Raw genomic sequence first — 19,228 nt, forward strand, 5'->3', positions numbered from 1 at the left:
TGTTGTTATCAGCTAAAAGTGTTCACATTTTACAAACTGAATGGAACATATGGAATGAACATTTCCCTTCTGTCTTGGGCTTTCATACCACTTTGAAATGACTGAAGTGATTATTCCATGAATTTTTTACAACTCTTATGAAAAAGAACTTACTCATAAAGCTGTCTTGAGTTTTCAAGTTTTCTCTTTCAAAACAAAACATTTTGGAGGCAAATGTGGAAGTAAAAGTTCTAAAACTCCTCTTTGTCTTGAAGATGGTTCTTCCACCTCACCGCTAAACTATTTATTTATGTTCCTTATTAACATCAGTGAAAAACTTTTGAAACTTTTTCGTTTTCAGTTTGAAATATGTTTATAACTGTAATTCAAAGCATTTTTTCAAGTCATACATACAAAAACTTGTGGCACATTCCAACAGCCTTAGGCCTGTGTTCCTCTAGCTCTTGGGTGGATCCAGCCCATCTTGGAGCTAAGCACCCATCTGGTGCTTAGTTTTGGCTTTCAGTAAGCTGTATCCTGTCTATTAGACTATTGTGAGACAGGTTAGTTTTACCCCACTGATGATGTGTTGTTGCAATAGTAATCCCATTCAGTGTGAGAGGAACCACAGACTCAGACCCCTGGTGCATGCACTTGGCTGAGGAGCCACTGGCATGAGGCTACCATCTGCAGGCTTATGACTGAACACCTCTAAGTCAGAATCCCACCTAAACATAGCAATACCACAGTGCCACCGGCACCTCGGTGGGCTCACGACAGCCTGGTGCAAAGCACTGCTTGTGGTCAAGACTGGAGGGGTGGACAAATGCAGCACTGCCTCTTCCCCATCAGGTACCATATGATTGTGGGGCACCCAGCGCTAAATCATTCGTAGATGACCTGATTCTGGGTCAGGGTTTTGTACGTAGCAGAGCTGCACCCTTGCTGTGATCTACTGAGAATCAGCTCTCGACACAAGCTTTTGTAAACAATAAAAAAGCAAAAATAATAAAAAAATAATTGCGCTAATTCTTAAAAAGGGTAGAAAGGAGGACCCTGTGAACTACAAATCTGTCAGTCTCACCTCTGTGCCCAGGAAGATCATGGAACAGATTCTCCTAGAAGCTATGTTAAGGCACATGGAGGACAGGGAGGTGATTTGAGGCAGCCAGCATGGCTTCACCAAGGGCAAGTCTTGCCTGACCAACCTAGTGGCCTTCTATGATGGAGTGAGTACAAAAGTGGACAAGGGAAGAGCTATGGATGTCATCTGTCTGGACTTCTGTAAGGCCTTTGACACAGTCCCCCACAACATCCTTGTCTCTAAATTGGAGAGAGATGGAATTGATGGATGGACAATTTGGTGGATAAGGAATTGGCTGGATGGTTGCATCCATAGAGTAGTGGTCAATGGCTCAATGTCCAGATGGAGACAGACGCCTCAGGAGTCCATATTGGGACCAATACTGTTTAATATCTTCATCAATGATGTAGACAGTGGGATTGAGTGCACCCTCAGCAAGTTTGCAGATGACACCAAGCCTAGTGGTGCAGTTGACATGCCTGATGCCATTCCGAGGGACCTGGACAAGCTTGAGAAGTAGTCCCATGTGAACCTCATGAAGTTCAACAAGGCCAAGTGTAAGGGCCTGCACCTGGGTTGGGGCAATCCCCAGTATCAGTACAGGCTGGGGGATTAATGGATTGAGAGCAGCCCTGTGGAGAGGGATTTGGGGGGAACTGGTGAATGAAAAACTGGACATGAACAAGCAATGTGTCCTTGCAGCCCAGAAAGCCAATCATATCCTGGGCTGCATTAAAAGAAGCGTGGCCAGCAGGTTGAGGGAAGTGATTCTGGCCCTCTGCTCTTGTGAGACCCCACCTGGAGTCCTGTGTCCAGCTCTGGAGTCCCCAGCACAAGGACACGGACATGTTGGAGCAAGTCCAGAGGAGGGCCACAAAAATGAGGGATGGAACAAAAAGAGGGATGGAACATGTCTCCTATGAAGAAAGGCTGAGAGAGTTGGTGTTGTTCAGCCTGGAGAAAAGAAGGCTCCAGGGAGGCCTTATTGTGGCCTTTCAATATATAAAGGGGGCTTATAAGAAAGATGGGAGAGACTTTTTACCAGGGCCTGTAGTGACAGGACAAGGGCCAACAATTTTAAATTGAAAGAGGGTAGGTTTAGATTGGATATAAAGAAGAAATTTTTTTATGATGAGGGTGGTGAAACATTGGAACAGGTTGCCCAGAAAGGTGGTAGATGCCCCACCCCTTGGAAACATTCAAGGCCAGGTTGGGTGGGGCTCTGAGAAACCTGATCTAGTTGAAGATGTCCCTGCTCATTGCAAGGGAGTTGGACTAGATGACATTTAAAGGTCCCTTCAACCCAAACCATTCTATTATTCTATATAGATTTTTTTATCATACCAGAACACTGCTTTATTCCCATCCTTCTCCCTTCTCTTCCAGTCCCAGAAAGCAAGAATGAATCTATTTATTGCACATAAAGCAAAGTGTATTTTTGTCAGAATGTGTGACAGAAATATGCAAATGTTTTAAATGTATTATTTGTCACCCTAAATTAAGAAATTTACAATAAATATCATTCTTATTCCTCACTGTGATGTGACAAGTTCATTAAGGAATATAATAATTGAACTTGGATACTTTGTTAATCAGTCAATGGACATTTTTTCACACTCTGCAAAATACAACTAACCTTCGAACTGTGAAACAGTATTAAAATTTCAGCACCAAAGTGAGAGAGTGTGTATAAATGCCCTACTTCTCTCTTATGGATAGCATCAATGTGATACTATGATAGAATCTAATCCTTCTTTGATACTTGTGCCTGTCATCTGTGTAAGAGATGTGACTCAAAAACTTTCAGTGTTCTGCTGCTCCTCTTGCATTGCTTTCATGGCCTGATTAAACAGTAGATTTTTTCTACATAAAGTATATTATTATTCCATATACCAGGAAAAACTGCATTCAAACACGGATCACAGGTAGCTCTTCTAAATATATAAAATTTTGTGTTCTCAGGGCAATAAATACAAAAATTAGTTCCAGATTTCCAGGAGAGCTAGTAATCTAGTGGACTAGAGACAGCAGAGTATAGTTGTAAAATCTAGGTTCATAGAAGGGTATCTGGGTTCCCAAGGGTACTGAGGGAGCTAGCAGAAGAGCACACCAAGGTGGTCTCCATCATTTATCAACAGTCCTGGCAATCTGGAGAGGTCCCAGAAGACTGGAGGTTAGCCAATGTGACACCCATCTACAAGAAGGGACAGAAGGAGGATATGGGAAACTACAGGCTTGTCAGCCTGACCTCAGTGCTAGGGAAGGTTATGGAACAGAACATCCTGAGCGCCATCGTGCGGCACATGCAGGACAACTGGGGGATTAGGCTCAGCCTGCATGGGTTTAGAAAAGACAGGTCCTGCTTGAAGAACCTGATCACCTTCTACAAGATGACCCACCTAGTGGATGAAGTAAAGGCTGTGGATGTTGTCTACCTGGACCTTAGTAAAACCTTTGACACCATCTCCCACAGCATTCTCCTGGAGAAACTGGCTGCTCATGGCTTGCACAGGTGTACTCTACACTGGGTTAAAAGCTGGCTGGATGACTGGGCCCAAAGAGTGGTGGTGAATGGAATTAAATCCAGTTGGCAGCAGGTCACAAGTGGTGTTCCCCAGGGCTCAGTATTGGGGCCAGTTCTTTTTCATATCTTTATCAATGATCTGGACGAGGGGATTGAGTGCACCCTCAGGAAGTTTGCAGATGACACCAAGTTGGGCGAGAGTGTTGATCTGCTTGAGGGCAGGAAGGCTCTGCAGAGGGATCTGGACAGGATGGATCGATGGGCTGAGGCCAGTTGTATGAGGTTGAACGAGAAGTGCCAGGTTCTGCACTTGGGTCATAACAACCCCACACAATGCTACAGGCTTGGGGAAGAGTGGCTGGAAAGCTGCCTAGAGGAAAAGGACCTGAGGGTGTTGGTCAACAGCTGGCTGAACATGAGCCAGCAGTGTGCCCAGGTGGCCAAGAAGGCCAATAGCATCCTGGCTCATATCAGAAACAGTGTGACCAGCAGGACAAGGGAAGTGATTGTCCCCCTATACTCGGCACTGGTGAGGCTGCACTTCAAATACTGTGTTCAGTTTTGGGACCCTCACTTCAAGAGGGATGTAGAGGTGCTGGAGCGTGTCCAGAGAAGGAAAATGAAGCTGGTGGAGGGTCTAGAGAAGAAGTCTTATGAGGAGTGGCTGAGGGAACTGGAGTTGTTTAGTCTGGAGAAGAGTAGACTCAGGGGGGATCTTATTGCTCTCTACAACTTCCTGAAAGGAGGCTGTAGGCAGGTGGGGGTAGGTCTCTTATCCCAGATAACAAGTGACAGGACAAGAGGAAATGGCCTCAAGTTGCACCAGGGGAGGTTTAGATTTCATTTTAGGAAAAAATTCTTCACTGAAAGGGTGGTCAAGCATTGGAACAGGCTGCCCAGGGAAGTGGTTGAGTCACCATCCTTGGAGGTATTTAAAAGACGTGTAGCTGTAGCTGCGATGCTTAGGGACATGGTTTAGTGGTGGAATTGGCAGTGTTAAGTTTATGGTTGGACTCGATCTTAAGTGTCTTTTACAACTTCTTCTGTGATTCTATAGCTCAGCAACAGCAGAATCTGCAGGATTCACTTCCTTGATTTTGTTCTCTGGAGGCCTGTTTGGTGGTGAAACTGTTGTTTTCAGGTGTCAGCTCTTAAAAAAAAGCTTCCATAGCTAATCAGGCCTGCCTTAGAGTTTTCCAAATAAAGAAAGGAGTAGAGTTAATTCCTTGCACCGAACTCAGTTTGTTCCAACTCTGTATTAACTGCATCATGTCAGCCTAATGGTTCTTTAGAAATGTATCAAAACACAACAGAAGTTTAGTGTCAGAAAGCCCTTACAAATGCAACTGTATGCTTCACTTACATTTCCACTATAATGCAAAATACTTTTCAGGAGCAATTAAGCAAAGCTTAAGTAAAGGCTAACGCGATGACGTTAGAAATAAATTTACCATTTGTAAGATTTTATGTCATAAACCTTTGATTTGGGGAAATATTCTCAGGTTATCAATGAGTGAATTCCAAATTTACCTTGAACTATTTTAAAGCTGATCTCTTTCAAAAAATTAAGGATTACTTGCATTTAAAGTTCAGGAAAGTCATATAAAATAAATAAGGTTTGTTCTTAAAATGTAATTATTATGTCTTATTGTACACTTGTCTCTGCCTTTAACCACATGCATTTCAGTACCCATGAATTTGTTGGCTGATCATAACTGTGCATTATCAGTATTTACAATAGTACCTTTTTACAGCTATCATGTCCATGACCTGTGTTTTAAAGAATAATTATGTTTTTTTCATTGAGTTTGCAAAAGGAAACTGCCTGCACATTTAATTTACCACTTACCTATGAACTGTAAATGAATCAGTTAAATCTTACATTTCATTAAGAAGGTGGAAAACATTAAATGGATCTGTTTATCAAATAAAATGGAATATGCATGAAATGCATATTGATTTAAAAATATGTTAAAATTTATTTTCACGACTGCATAAATTTATCTTTGTGTTCCAGAATCGAATGGAAGAAAGCAAAGCACTCTTTAGGACAATTATCACATATCCATGGTTCCAGAATTCTTCAGTCATTCTGTTCTTGAATAAAAAAGATCTCTTAGAGGAGAAAATTATGTACTCCCATTTAGTTGATTATTTCCCAGAGTATGATGGTAAGTATATTGCCATGAGCTCATGCGCCATTTATACTGTGGTAATGACAAAAGGTAATAGCCTTGCCCGTATTTTGCTTAGAGGTTCTTAGGACAAAGATTACCACCCATTCTTCATTACACCCGTTTTCTTCTTTACAAATTGTACTTAGTACACCAAATGGTTAGTTTGTAATTGAATGACTTGCTGGTCATGTTTTTTAAAAAATTATTAAAACCAGCAGCTTTTAATACACCATATTTGTCTTGCGGGATTTCTTGATTACTAGGATTTTGGTTTATACCTCCATTAATTCTGGATAGGATGGCAATACCTTTCATGTGAAATTATTTATTCTAGATTAATAACATCATATTATCAATGGGCCTTATTCTGTCCTTGTTCATAAGTTGTGGCGAGGGTTTGAATTGAAGTATAAAGCTGAAATTACATAAAAATACATTTCTCATTTTTATACAGTGTCTCACATACTCTTTTTTATTTTTTGGTTTGTTTTTGTTTGGTTTTGTTGGTTTTTTGTTTAAGGCTGGATATCTGAACAGAAGTGTCATAAATTCTCTGTGGCTGTCAGAGATACCAGTGTCACTCCTCCCTCCCTTTCATTATACCATTTCTTTTTTGTTTCCTTTATTTTAATTTTATGTTACTTATGTGAAGTTTAATGTGCTTCTCCCAGAAAACATTACGTGGAACACACAGCTTTTTCTAAGCAAGCTGTACTTTCAGAAAGTTCTCCTGAGGTGAAAAGTTAGGTATTCTAAGGTAACTGAGTGGAGGCTTTGGTAGCAGAGAAAAAAACCCAAATTCATACAATAACATCTCTTTTGTCTCACCAGAGAGTGAAAAGCAGATTCAAAAGCTACAAACAAAGATTAAATCTCTCATTTGCAAAACTGGAGAGTGATAAAAGGAAAAAGTTAAAGGTTTTTCCTGTTTGAGAGGAAAGGTCATGTTCACAGTGAACAGCCTGCAGGATCAGACCATACTTATTTATGAGTCAGTATAAGCTTAGCTTGATAGTACTATACAGAAGAGAACTGTCAGTTGAATAGAAAATGTTTCTTGTCCTTTCAAGTTACAAGTGTGACAGGTGCCCTAGATGACATCCTGCAGGTGGGAAGGTTCTATGGACCCTTCTGTTATCATCACTCAAGTGGAAATACACCTGTGTTAAATGCTTGTCCAGAAAAAAACAGACAAAATTCACACCAAATAGTTGAGGTTAGAAGGGACCTCTGGAGATCATCTGGCCCAACCTCCCTGCTTAAACAAGGTCACCTCGTGCCTATTGCCCAGGACCATGTCCAGATGGTTTTTTAATATCTCCAAGGAGGGAGACTACACAACCTCTCTGGGCAACCTGTTCCAGTGTTCAGTCACCCTCACAGTAAAAAAGGGTTTCCTGATGTTCAGATGTCCTGTGCTTCAGCTTGTTCACATTGCCTCTTGTCCTGTCACTGGGCACCATCGACAAGATCCTGGCCCATCTTCTTTATACCTTTCCTCCAGGTATTTCTACACATTGATGAGAACCCTGCTTGAGCCTTCTCTTCTCTAGGCTAAACAGTGCCAAATTTCTCAGCCTTTCCTCCAGTCCCTCAATCTTCTTTTTGGCCCTTTGCTGGACTGTCTCCAGTATATCCATGTCTCTCTTGTACTGGGGAGCCCAGAGATGGAGACAAGACTCCAGGTGTGGCCTCACCAGCGCTGAAGAGAGGGTAAGGATCACCTCCCTTGACCTGCTGGGACCACTCTTCCTAATTCAGCCCAGGATACCATTAGCCTTTGCAACAAGAGCACATTGCTGGCTTATGTTCAACTTGGTGTCCACCAGGACCCTCAGGTCCTCTTCTGCAAAGCTACTTTCCATCCTGGTGGCCCCCAGCATATATTGGTGCCTAGGCTTGTTCTTCCTCAGGTGCAGGACTTGGTACTTCCCCTTGCTGAACTGCATGAGGTTCCTGTCGGCTCATTTTTCCAGCCTGTTGAGGTGCCTCCAGCATATCAGCCACTCCTCCCAGTTTTGTGTCATCAGCAAACTTGCCAATGGTACACTCTGCTCCCTCATCCAGATCATTAATGAAGATGTTGAACAGGACTGGACCCAATACTGACCCTGGGGTATGCCACTATTTACTGACCTCCAACTAGACTTTGTGCCACTGATCACCACCCTCTGATCTGAGCCATTCAGCCAGTTTTCAATCCCCCTCACTGTTTGCTCATCCAGCGCATACTTCAGCAGCTTGCCTATGAAGATCTTATGGGAAATCTAGGTAGATGATATCCACTGCTCTCCCCTCATCTACTAAGCCAGTCATTTCATCATAGAAGGTTAGTATGTTTACAATCAGTCAGCTCAGAGAAACCCTCTCTTCTCCTTTGCTATGTGTAAGGGAAACAAAAGAAGGTTGTGGACCAGTAGGGCCATAATGAGTAGGCCAGACTTGAAAGTCTTTAAGCATCTGACTCTTAATTCCGCAGATCTTGCTGGACTTAACCCCTTAGACAAGGTTACGGTTTGATTTGATTTCTTCTGGTGGAAAGATGAGGTGGATTACACAGTCTCTGGCTTGCATGGATCACTGTGTGGTCCCCTCTGCTGTTCCAGCACCCTGTTTGGAGATGTTGAAGATGGACAGATTTGGAGAACTCATCAGAATTAGGTATTTTTCAGCTGGATCACTTCTCCCATGAAGTTTCCTGTGTGGTAACACAATGGAGAAAGTATCACAGGAATGAGAAATGCTAACCAGGATGGCAAATTGGACTGATTAAACTAAGCAGTTGTACTGCACAGTATGTCATAACAACATTGGATGAGAGACTGAGACATGGTCAAGGGTCAGAGTATCACATGAAGGTATGCATTCACAGCTAATACAAAAAGACTGACTCACAGACTGGACTAAAAACTTGTGGGTCAAGATAAAGGCAGTTTAATGAAGCAATAGCAAAAGTCATGCACGCAGAAGCAAAGGAAAACAAAAGTTGTTATTCTCTACTTCTCATCAGCAGGCAATGTTCAGCCACTTCCCAGGAAGCAGGGCTTCAGTGCATGTAGCAGTTGCTCCAGAAGACAAACTTTGTAAATAACGAATGCCTCCCCTTCCTCCTCCTTTCTCCTAGCTTTTATATCTGAGCAGACATCATATGGTATGGAATATCCTTTTGGTCTGTTTGGGTCAGCTGTCCTGGTTCTGTCCCCTCCCAAGATCTTGCCCACCTCCAGCCTACTGGTGAGGAGGGGGGAATGCTGGAGAGACAGCCTTGATTGCTGCGCGATCACTGCTCAGTAGTAGCCAAAACACTGGTGTATCACCACCACCTTTCTAGCTACCAATACAAACCACAGCACTATGAGGGCTGTTATGGGGCTCAGCCAGACCCAATACACTTGGGAAGGAAAGAAGAGAAAAATGTCTATCCACAGGAGCACACTCCCCTCCAGAGTCTTCAAAGAAAAATTATTACACTCACTAAGCTAATGTAGCCAAGCCAGATTGTAGTATTTTTTATATAGGACTTGACTAACATATTGAGAGATCCTTTGAAGACTGCTAAATAGGGAGCAATGGACAAGAAACCTATTTATTTGTATTATAATTATTTTCCAAGATTATTTAGATCATAACCACTTAGCATTGTAAATCTAACATAGGCTCATTCCCGTTTTTCTAAATTCCTGATGTGGCAAAGTTTCTTTTTAACCTCACTTTTCTGTGCTTGAACTCCAGTCAAAAAAAATTTTAAATTACATATTAATCAGCAGACATTTTAGGTAAGCAAAATTTGTATACAGGCTTTGAATAGTGCAGTAGATTTTGAGAGGGACAACCCTGCCTGTGTCTACCTATTGTAAAACTAACAAAATTCTAGGAAGTTGATTAAAACAATAAATGGCTTATTTTGAAGAAATCATTGTCTTTGAAAGTCTTGGAGTCTCCTTTAAAAATATTTAAACTCATTAAGAGTAAAAAAGAATTGTAGTGAAATTTATTGTTGCTGCGGTTTCTATAAAATGTGTGCTGAAGCTAAAGGATAGAATCTGTTGAGAAACTTTTTTAAAATTTTTGAACAGTCCTCTCTGTCCTACCTCAGAGAACTTATCTGTTTACATGTTCTTCTGTACATCTCAGCAAATGTGTAGTTTGTGTATGTGTCTATACATATATACACATATATATTCATGTGCATACACCAAGATATTGTTGCAGAATCATGTTCTCCTTCCACAAGGTTTTGCAACCAATAGATATCAGAAAGCATATGATTTCTCTTCTGTGCTTCCTTTGCTATCTAATTTTTGCAGTTATCCAAATTAGAAATGTTTGCAATTGTATTTAAGTATTAAAACTAAGTTTTATTGTGCAGTTACTGAAAGTTATGTGGGCACACACTAACCCCCTAAGTACAGATTTCATAACCACTGAAGGACAGAACTATTTAACAGCTGATCACTGGTATTTATATTTTCATGTAACAAGACCAGGACTAACGAGGAGATAGGAGGAGGAGGCACAGCAAACATACATGTTCTGTAGAAACCCACATTGAAGAAAAAGGAGGGCATGGGAATAATGGCCTATGAAAACTGCATTGGTACAGAATAGCAGTATAGGAAAATAATAGCTTGTGGCTCATGTTTCTGCTTCTTTGCTGCTTTTTTGGCTGTAAACATGAACAAATCCTCACTGTTCTAAACTGGAAATCATTATTTTGCCTTCTGTCTTGTGTAAAGCAAAACATTTATATATAGCCTTTGTGGTGTTCTGAAAATTACAAACTTAATTTAGACTTAATAGGACTATACATATATTATAAATTAGAAATTTAAATATATAATTTAGATAAATGATTTGTTAGAACATTAACTTTTTGCAATTTAACAGCTTCAGCTAGCAAGCATTTATATTTTATTATCACTAAAGTAAATTAAATTCTATTGGAGACAGTGTCAGTCTAGGATGTAACTTGATTTTGCTACATTTTAAAAGAACGTACTTATTAATCAATGACCTGGATGAAGGGATAGGATGTACCCTCAGCAAGTTTGCGGATGATACAAAACTGGGAGGAGTAGCTAATACACCAGAAGGCTGTGCTGCCATTCAGTGAGACCTGGACAGACTAGAGAGTTGGGCAGAGAGGAACCTAGTGAAGTTCAATAAAGGCAAATATAAGGTCCTGCACCTAGGGAGGAACAACCCCCTGCACCAGTACAGGCTGGGGCTGACCTGCTGGAAGGCAGCTCTGTGGAGAAAGGCCTGGGAGTTCTGGTGGACAGGCAAGTTGACCATGAGCCAGCAGTGTGCCCTCGTGGCCAAGAAGGCCAATGGGATCCTGGGGTACATTAGGAGGAGTGTGGCCAGTAGGACAAAGGAGGTTATCCTCCCCCTCTACTCTGCCCTGGTGAGGCAGCATCTGGAGTTCTGTGCCCAGTTCTGGGCTCCCCAGTTCAAGAGAGACAGGGAACTACTGGACAGGGCCTAGCAGAGGGCTACCAAGATGATGAGGGGACTGGAGCATCTCCCTTATGAGGCAAGGCTGAGAGAGATGGGCCTGTTTAGCCTGGAGAAGACTGAGAGGGGATCTTATCAACGTCTACAAATATCTTCAGGGTGAGTGTCAAGAGGATGGGGCCACACTCTTTTTAGTGGTGCCCAGCAACAGGACAAGGGGCAATGGGCACAAACTGCAACACAGGAAGTTCCATCTGAATACAAGGAAGAACTTCTTTACCTTGAGGGTGACAGACCACTGGAACAGGCTGCCCAGAGAGGTTGTGGAGTCTCCTTCTCTGGAGACATTAAAAACCCACCTGGATGCAACTCTGTGCAACCTGCTCTAGGCGAACCTGCTTTAGCAGGGGGATTGAACTAGATGATCTGCAGAGGTCCCTTCCAACCCTGACCTTTCTGTGATTCTGTACTTAAGTATACTTTAAATATAGTAGATACAGACTGAAAATGGGCCAATTCTATTATTTTTAAAAATATTTATTAGTATAAAGCAACTATTTCTTCTGTTGTTCATTTTGTGTGGTTATAGGTTATCAATTTCACTTCTCCATTTTAAACGTCTTATGGAAGAAAGAGGATAGTCAGCAGGAAAAGAAAAGCTTCTACATGATCAACTTCTGGAATTTCCTTCCATTTTTATTTTTTAATGATTCCTACTGGGAAAAGACAGTGTATGGTAGTATTTATTATTAAAAATTTCCCCTTCTCTTATACGAGGATCACAGACTGAGTCTTTCTTCTGTTTTCTGCTTCTAAGGTTCCCCTCTTAAAGAAGCTCAAATATTTAATTGACTTTAGGAAAAACTGACTTTTTCCTTCTTAATTATCAGGACCACAACGGGATGCACAAGCAGCACGAGAGTTCATCTTGAAAATGTTTGTAGACCTGAATCCAGACAGTGACAAAATTATCTACTCCCACTTCACATGTGCTACAGACACAGAGAATATACGCTTCGTCTTTGCTGCTGTCAAGGACACAATCCTACAGTTAAATCTGAAGGAGTACAACCTGGTCTAACTGTGCTTAGGAGGCCCTCCAAGACCATCTCTGGGTGATTGAAGATACACAAGAGGGACTGTATTATCTGTGAAAACAAATTGCATAATACTAATTTATTGCCAGCCTGGACTCTGTTGAATGTCCACAGAGTTTTTATTTAATATTATGATTTTATTTAAACTGTATGGAGGAAAAACAAAAGATGTATTCACAGTACATTTCCTTATTTTTTAGGCAAAACCTTGTGACTCAATGTGTTTTAAATTCTCAGTCGTACACTCACAACGGATAACAGTTTTTTGCTACTGAAGCAAAATCAAACTGGTTTCCTCTTTCCCTGACCCTTTCTCTCTCCCTCCTTCCTCCCCTCCTTATGTTTTTAAAGGTACAGTGGCCATTTTCCCAGTTGCATTCCTTGGTAAAATATTTTCTGAGCGATTTGGTCAGGAAAAATGCTATCATCAGAACTGAAGTTATCAGTCATTCAAATTTTACAGAATGTACTTTCTCTGAAGGATCAAAAGTATTGATAGTGTGAGTTTTAAATTCTTTACATGAGTGTTTTCATTCTGTCTTTACTTTTGAGGCTAGAATATTGGGATTGCAATATAGTATATATTTAGAGTTTAACCATACTTTCACAGTTCAGATAGATGCATAGTAGGCAGTAATGAAATAATTAAAGACACAAACCTGGGATGTTCATGGAATATCACAGAATCTCTTTTTAATTGCCATGTGCCATTATTTTCTCTTTTCTTTATTCACAAATGCCAAACAGAAATGTCATGGACACTACATTTTCCCCAGTGGCTACAGCCTGAAACAGCCTGGAAGCTTTTTTTATCCAGTTTCATGCATTTTTTCTTAAGTTAGAGCTTTTTTAAAGTGTGCTTTTCCACAGTAGAAAAAATATTTTTGCTATGTAAAATCTTGCCAAATCTGGCTTTTTATAAAACCAGTACTTTTGAAACATAAGATACAGATTGAAATACCAGATTGGGAACTGACCTGACTGAGCCAACTGCCAAATGATAAACCACCATAATTTCAGCTCATATGTTCCCTTTGTTAGAAAATGTTCAAATTTTTAATGCCAAAACCAACAATGTGAGTGAATATGCTACTAGGTATACATGTATAGAAGACAGTTTAACTGTCTCCTTATGTCAGAGATGGCATGACATTGCATACAATGTTTTCTATAATAATATCAAAGCACCTTTGTACAGCATGAAATTATTGATGAATGATCACATTCAGGAACCTTTCTTGATAAGGTTGCCTCTTAACTGATTCACAGACATTTGATAGGCTTCATACAAAATAGCCTCTCTTGATGTTCTTTAGAAAGATTTATTAATGTAAATAAAACAATGAGAAAATCACTCTTGACATTTAAACATGCAAATTTTTAATAACAAAAATGTAGCACACATTGATGAGCAGCTTAGGTTGAAAGGTGTTTTTTTGACTAGGTGCATGATTGCTAGCAAGCTACAGAGAGCTCAGAGGTCAAATGTAATTGGATTGATTATCTACAATGCCAAGTAGCACTAGACTGCACTTAGCACAGAAATTGTGCCTCAGCAGCAGAGGAGAGGTGGGAAAAGAATGACTTATTAGTTGACTAACAAAGTTAACAATAAATACTAATGAGATGGTTTTATCCTTAACCCTCCCAACTCCAAAACAACAATAATAAGAACAGTTGCTATTTTTTGTTCCCTCATAAAACACCTTATAATTGAAAACTGACTGTAGGTATAGTGCAATTATGAATGCTATAATCATTGTACATACATGTCTATATATATATGGCAGCACCCACACTGGCTTTGCAATCATTAATTTTTGGCAAATTGAATGTGCTGTTTTGATATATATCTATGTAATTGTATTCAATGTCTTACAGCTAATTCACATTTTAAATAATGTTATTTTATTTACTTTTTTAAGAGAAGAATGTAAATTTTGTCAGTTTATTTCTGACTAGGGATTTTTTTGTTTTTATTTAAAAAGCAAAAAAAGCTTATTATAGTACAGAGTGGTACTAGCATCATGCTGTATAAAATCATTTGTACATTCCTGAGTAAATCAGAGACACGCAGAGGACATTCACAAAGTAATGCTTAAATCTTGTTAGGGTTTTATACAGATGTAGAAACCATTTTTGTTGGAAGAATTTATGCCATTATATCTAGGATTGGAACATAAGCTCTTAAATATGAATTTGTATTTGGCAGATTCAACTTCAGATAATTTTAACTTTATTAGAACAGTGAATTTAGAGACATTTCAAACTATTGAACATAAGTACTAATGGGTATATGCTATTTCCCTAAAAATATCATGAAAAAATACAGAACATCAGATCAGTTATATTATTTCAGAAATTACAGAAACCTTAGATCTAACAACAAAAAAGTTGCTAGTGCATGATAATATTCCTTCTTTTAACCTGGGAATACATTGACCACCTTGGATTTAGTGATATAAATAGAACTGTAGCAAAAAAAAAAAAAAAAGAAAAAAAAAAGCCAGCGGTGTCTAACGAAGGTTTGGGGTTTGGTTTGGTTTGTTATGGGATATTGGGGGGAGGAATGGGGTTTTAAATTTTGTATAAAAACAAAACAAAAGTTTACTCATGCTTTATAGATATATTGTGATTGCAAAATTCAAGAGTGTGTGCTTCTGGTATATTTTGAGTTGAACCTGTGTCAATGTTTGGATCATTTGAGCATATTCTGAAAAAATATATATTCAGCATGCTAATGCAAGCCTTACATGAGTCACCTAACACAGCATTGCAGTGTGACAGTGTTTACAAAAACATTTCCTTTTTAAATTACATAGCTGTTCCCACTTGCAATATATTCAATTGCTGTTGCTGTTTTAATTGGTGATTTCCACTATGCATTATAGTACTTGAGTCCAGAAGTATGTCCCTCTAACATGAAGCTGAAGGCAAAAACAAGACAGAAACCCTTTTAACTTTGCCAAAATTATGTGATTTCATTGAATGTCATAAATGGGAGAGGAGGGAAGGAAAACATTGGGAACCTGTGTATTCTAGGTGTTAACTAGTACAAGAAAGCTGTAATATGTGTTTTACAGAAACCTTAAACTAGCTTTTTTCACTAACTGGCACTGTCCTGACATATATAGCTTGATGAAGCTATAAGGGCAGCTTACTTTTTATAATTCAGATTTTTGCTTTTCAATGTGTATGAACTGTAATTTTTAATCATAATGCCACATGATTGTGAAACACTTTTTTTAGTTTGAAAGTGGAGAACAGACTTTATGCTGGTTGTCAGTCAGAACTGACGGCATGATTTGCAAAAACTTTAAAAGGGGGTAAAAGGACTGCATATGAAGACATTGCTGGACTGCAAGCTTTTGGTTGTAAGATGAAAAAGACTTTCAGATTACTCAACCTAGTGCCCCTTCTTATGCAGTCTTCGCAAAATAATGAAATAATAGGAGAAAACAAAGACATGTTAAACCACATGGGAAAAAAAAAGCCCAAATAATTTATTATATGTGCTGCTGTTCTTGGAGCTCTGTGCATGGTTATCCTGAATTACATTAGTAAACTAATGAAGTGTGCACAGTATTTTAATAAGGCCTTCAAATTACCTACCTCTAATTAAGAAACCAATAAAGTTAATATGTTTTGGAGAGACTGTCACAAGTTATGAAATTAAAATGGCTTGTTGTAGATATTTAATGTCTATTTTAGATATCCACACTTTTGTAGATACAGTCCCTCTTTGGACATAAACAACTAAGGTCATATGTCCCTGTCCAATTTGTTAGTTTAGTAGAGATCTTGAAAAACAATGTGTTTTGGTTTGATAAGAACCACTGATATCTCTTTTTTTTTTATTTCTGTTTTTTTCCCATAATATTTTGAGTGTATCAATCATAACAAGCATTTCCATGTAATCAGTAATCCATTGAGGGTCATTATCTAGTTAGAGGGATTTTACTGTAACTTTCACTCAAGCTTTTTCAGAGTAGCCATGCTGCAGGAAAAAAAGAATAGGAGAATTGTTTGGGCAAAGCTGATGTTGAAGATAGTATCAAAAATGCAAGAGAATTCAACCAGATCAATCTTATTCTAAAGCTGTTTTTGTGGCTGGTTGTTTTTTTTTTCTCTCAAAAGATGGTCTAAGCTGAAGTCTATTGCTGGATTCCTTATTTATCATGCTGCAGGAAATCCTTACTTGACCGATATATTGGGGGGGGGGGGGTCAGATACATTTTTTAATTTGCAGTGTTTAAAAAAATAAAGATCATATTTGCTATTCTTAAAGTGTTATTTAAATGCATGTATTGTCTATTGTTTGGGGGAAAAAAATAGGTTGTGCTTTTTTGTTGAAAAAGCTAATGCATAAATAATGCTCCTCAAAAAACTTGCTGGGTTAAAAAATCAGTATTTTTGGCCATAAATTTGTACTATAGTATCTTCATTCCTTGACATTTAACTTTTCTGAAATATATTTGAGCTTCTAGTTCTCCCAAAATGTTTCTTATGATAAATATTGTATAGATGTATTATTCCAGTGATTACTTTTTAAATTATACATGCTCTGTCCTCATTGTCCATATATTAACATTTCCTGAATATCTTTATTATAGCCAGAAAGTTCAAAACATTTAAAGTTCAGTACAGTGAATACAGTTATTTTACATTATTACTAAAGATTTTTTGGCTTGTGTAGAACATAAACTCAGAAGTATGGGGGAAAAGAAATAATTATGTCTTTATTAACAGAAAACTTTCAGAATTTGTAGGCTGTTTAGTGAATTTCTTAAGTGTTTTGCATGATTGCAGTAGTACTGGAAAAGCAGACTGTTTCTTTGATCTTTTTGTTTACCTAAGTGACGATAAGAATAACAGAAAGATGCCTACATGTTGCTTTTTGGGATTCTGTCTCATACTTCATACAATCATTGGATCTCGGATCTTTACCACTGAAGAACAGAATTTCGGCCACTTGCAAAAATTACTTTGTTCTCTACTATGTCATTACAACAGTTTAATTAAGATTATTGAAATGCAAATAATTTGCCTAAGGACTTCAGTGAATTGCTATTTATTTTTCTTTCCTGTTGCAGAATGTAAAGGAGAGGGATCAGTGAGGAAGGATTTATTTTTCACCTCTATGTCTCAGTGAGACTATGTATTGGGTTTGCGTGGCAAGGTTTTGGTAGCAGGGCGGCTACAGGGGTGGCTTCTGTGAGAAGCTGGTAGAAGCTTCCCCCATGTCCAATGGAGCCAATGCTAGCCGGCTCCAAGATGGACCAACCGCTGGCCAAGGCCAAGCCAATCATCAACGGTGGTAGTGCCTCTGTGATAACATATTTAAGAAGGGGGAAAGAAAATACCTGTGCAACAAATTGCAGACAGACAGAGGAGTGAGAATATGCGAGAAAAAATCTGCAGACACTAAGGTCAGTGCAGAAGGAGGAGGAGGAAGTGCTCCAGGAGCCAGAGCAGAGATTCCCCTGCAGCCCATGGTGAAGACCATGGTGAGGGAAGCTGTCCACTTGCAGCCAGTGGAGGACCCCATGCCAGAGCAGGTGGATGTCCAAAGGAGGCTCTGAACTTGTGGGAAGCCCATGCTGGAGCAGGCTCCTGGCAGGACCTGTGGAGCCATGGAGAGAGGAGTCCATGCTGGAGCAGGTTTTCTGGCAGGACTTGGGAGCCTGTGGGGGACCCACGCTGGAGCAGTCTGTTCCTGAAGGACTGCACCCTGTTGGAAGGACGTCAGAGAAGTTCATGGAGAACTGTCTCCCCTAGGAGGGACCTCATGCTGGAGCAGAAGAGTGTGAGGAGTTCTCCCCCTGAGGAGGAAGGAGTGGCAGAGACAACGTGCAATGAACTGACTGCAACACTCATTTCCAGTCCCCCTGCATCACTCAGGGGGGAGGAGGTAAAGAAATCAGGAGTGAAGTTAAGCCTGGGAAAAAGGGAGGGGTGGGAGGGGGAAGGTGTTCCAAAGACCTGGGTTTATTTCTCATTATCCTACTCTGATTTGATTGGTAATAAATTAAACTACTTTCCCCAAGTTAAGTCTGTTTTGCCTGTGATGGTAATTGCTGAGTGATCTCCCTGTCCTTACATCAACCTACAAGCTTTTCATTATATTTTCTCTCCCCTGTCCAGTTGAGGAGAGTAGTGAGAGCTGCTTTGGTGGGCACCTGGTGTTCAGCCAAAGTCAAACCACCAGAGAATAACAACAACAATACAAGTGCAAGTTGTGATATTTAGATATGTGAAATAGATGTAGAAACTGTATGTGATAAATTTTGCATAGTTGTGACATAAACTTACATCACATACTATGATCATATGACCTCATCGACAAACCATTTTGTACTGTACTGTTCCAAACACTTAGGAGTTTCAGAGTAAACAAAGAAAGCTTCATCTGCCACAAAATATGCAGTTGCCTGCTCCTCATGAACACTTCTGGTATCAATGACAGTGAAGTTTCACAAAGCAGTTGACCCAATTTCATAGCTCATTGCTTCCAAAATGAACCACCCTCTAATTCCTCCTCAGTTCCTGAGTATTACCCTCCTCCCTTGTGTCCACCTTTGGTACTTGGTAAACCAGTAAACTGGGTGAAAGCAACCCCCCACTCATTTCCGCTCTTCTTCCTTGGCTAGTTTAGTAGTCTAATTTTCCATTTTCTGAGCCAGTTTGGCTAATCAGTGGTTCAGATAAGTGCCAGCCTGACTAAAGGGAAGAGGCAGAAGTGTGTGGCCAAAAGAAAGGCTTATAAATTAGAAAACAAGGAATAAGACCTTAAAACCTAATCCTGAAATTTCCACAAAGAGTGAATATTATCTAAGCCCCTCATTTTAAGAACTTCATGGGCTACTAGGTATTCTGGCTTGGGAGAATTGCCCTTTTCACTTTAAAAGGT

At 39.7% G+C, this 19,228-nt stretch overlaps 1 protein-coding gene across 1 annotated transcript in view; it reads left to right on the forward strand.

Annotated features, from left to right (window-relative positions):
- Positions 1-16,892, forward strand: part of LOC129783094 (guanine nucleotide-binding protein G(q) subunit alpha-like) — a 126,867-nt gene extending 109,975 nt beyond the window's left edge. Inside the window, exons 6-7 of the mRNA XM_055792783.1 lie at positions 5,605-5,758; positions 12,112-16,892. Of these exons, the coding sequence (XP_055648758.1) occupies positions 5,605-5,758; positions 12,112-12,302 (345 nt within the window). The 3' untranslated portion in view covers positions 12,303-16,892. The remainder of the gene's footprint in view (positions 1-5,604; positions 5,759-12,111) is intronic.
- Positions 16,893-19,228: the final 2,336 nt, after the last annotated feature.

The sequence above is a fragment of the Falco peregrinus genome, chromosome W, assembly GCF_023634155.1.
Source record: "Falco peregrinus isolate bFalPer1 chromosome W, bFalPer1.pri, whole genome shotgun sequence".
NCBI classification, from domain to species: Eukaryota; Metazoa; Chordata; class Aves; order Falconiformes; family Falconidae; genus Falco; species Falco peregrinus.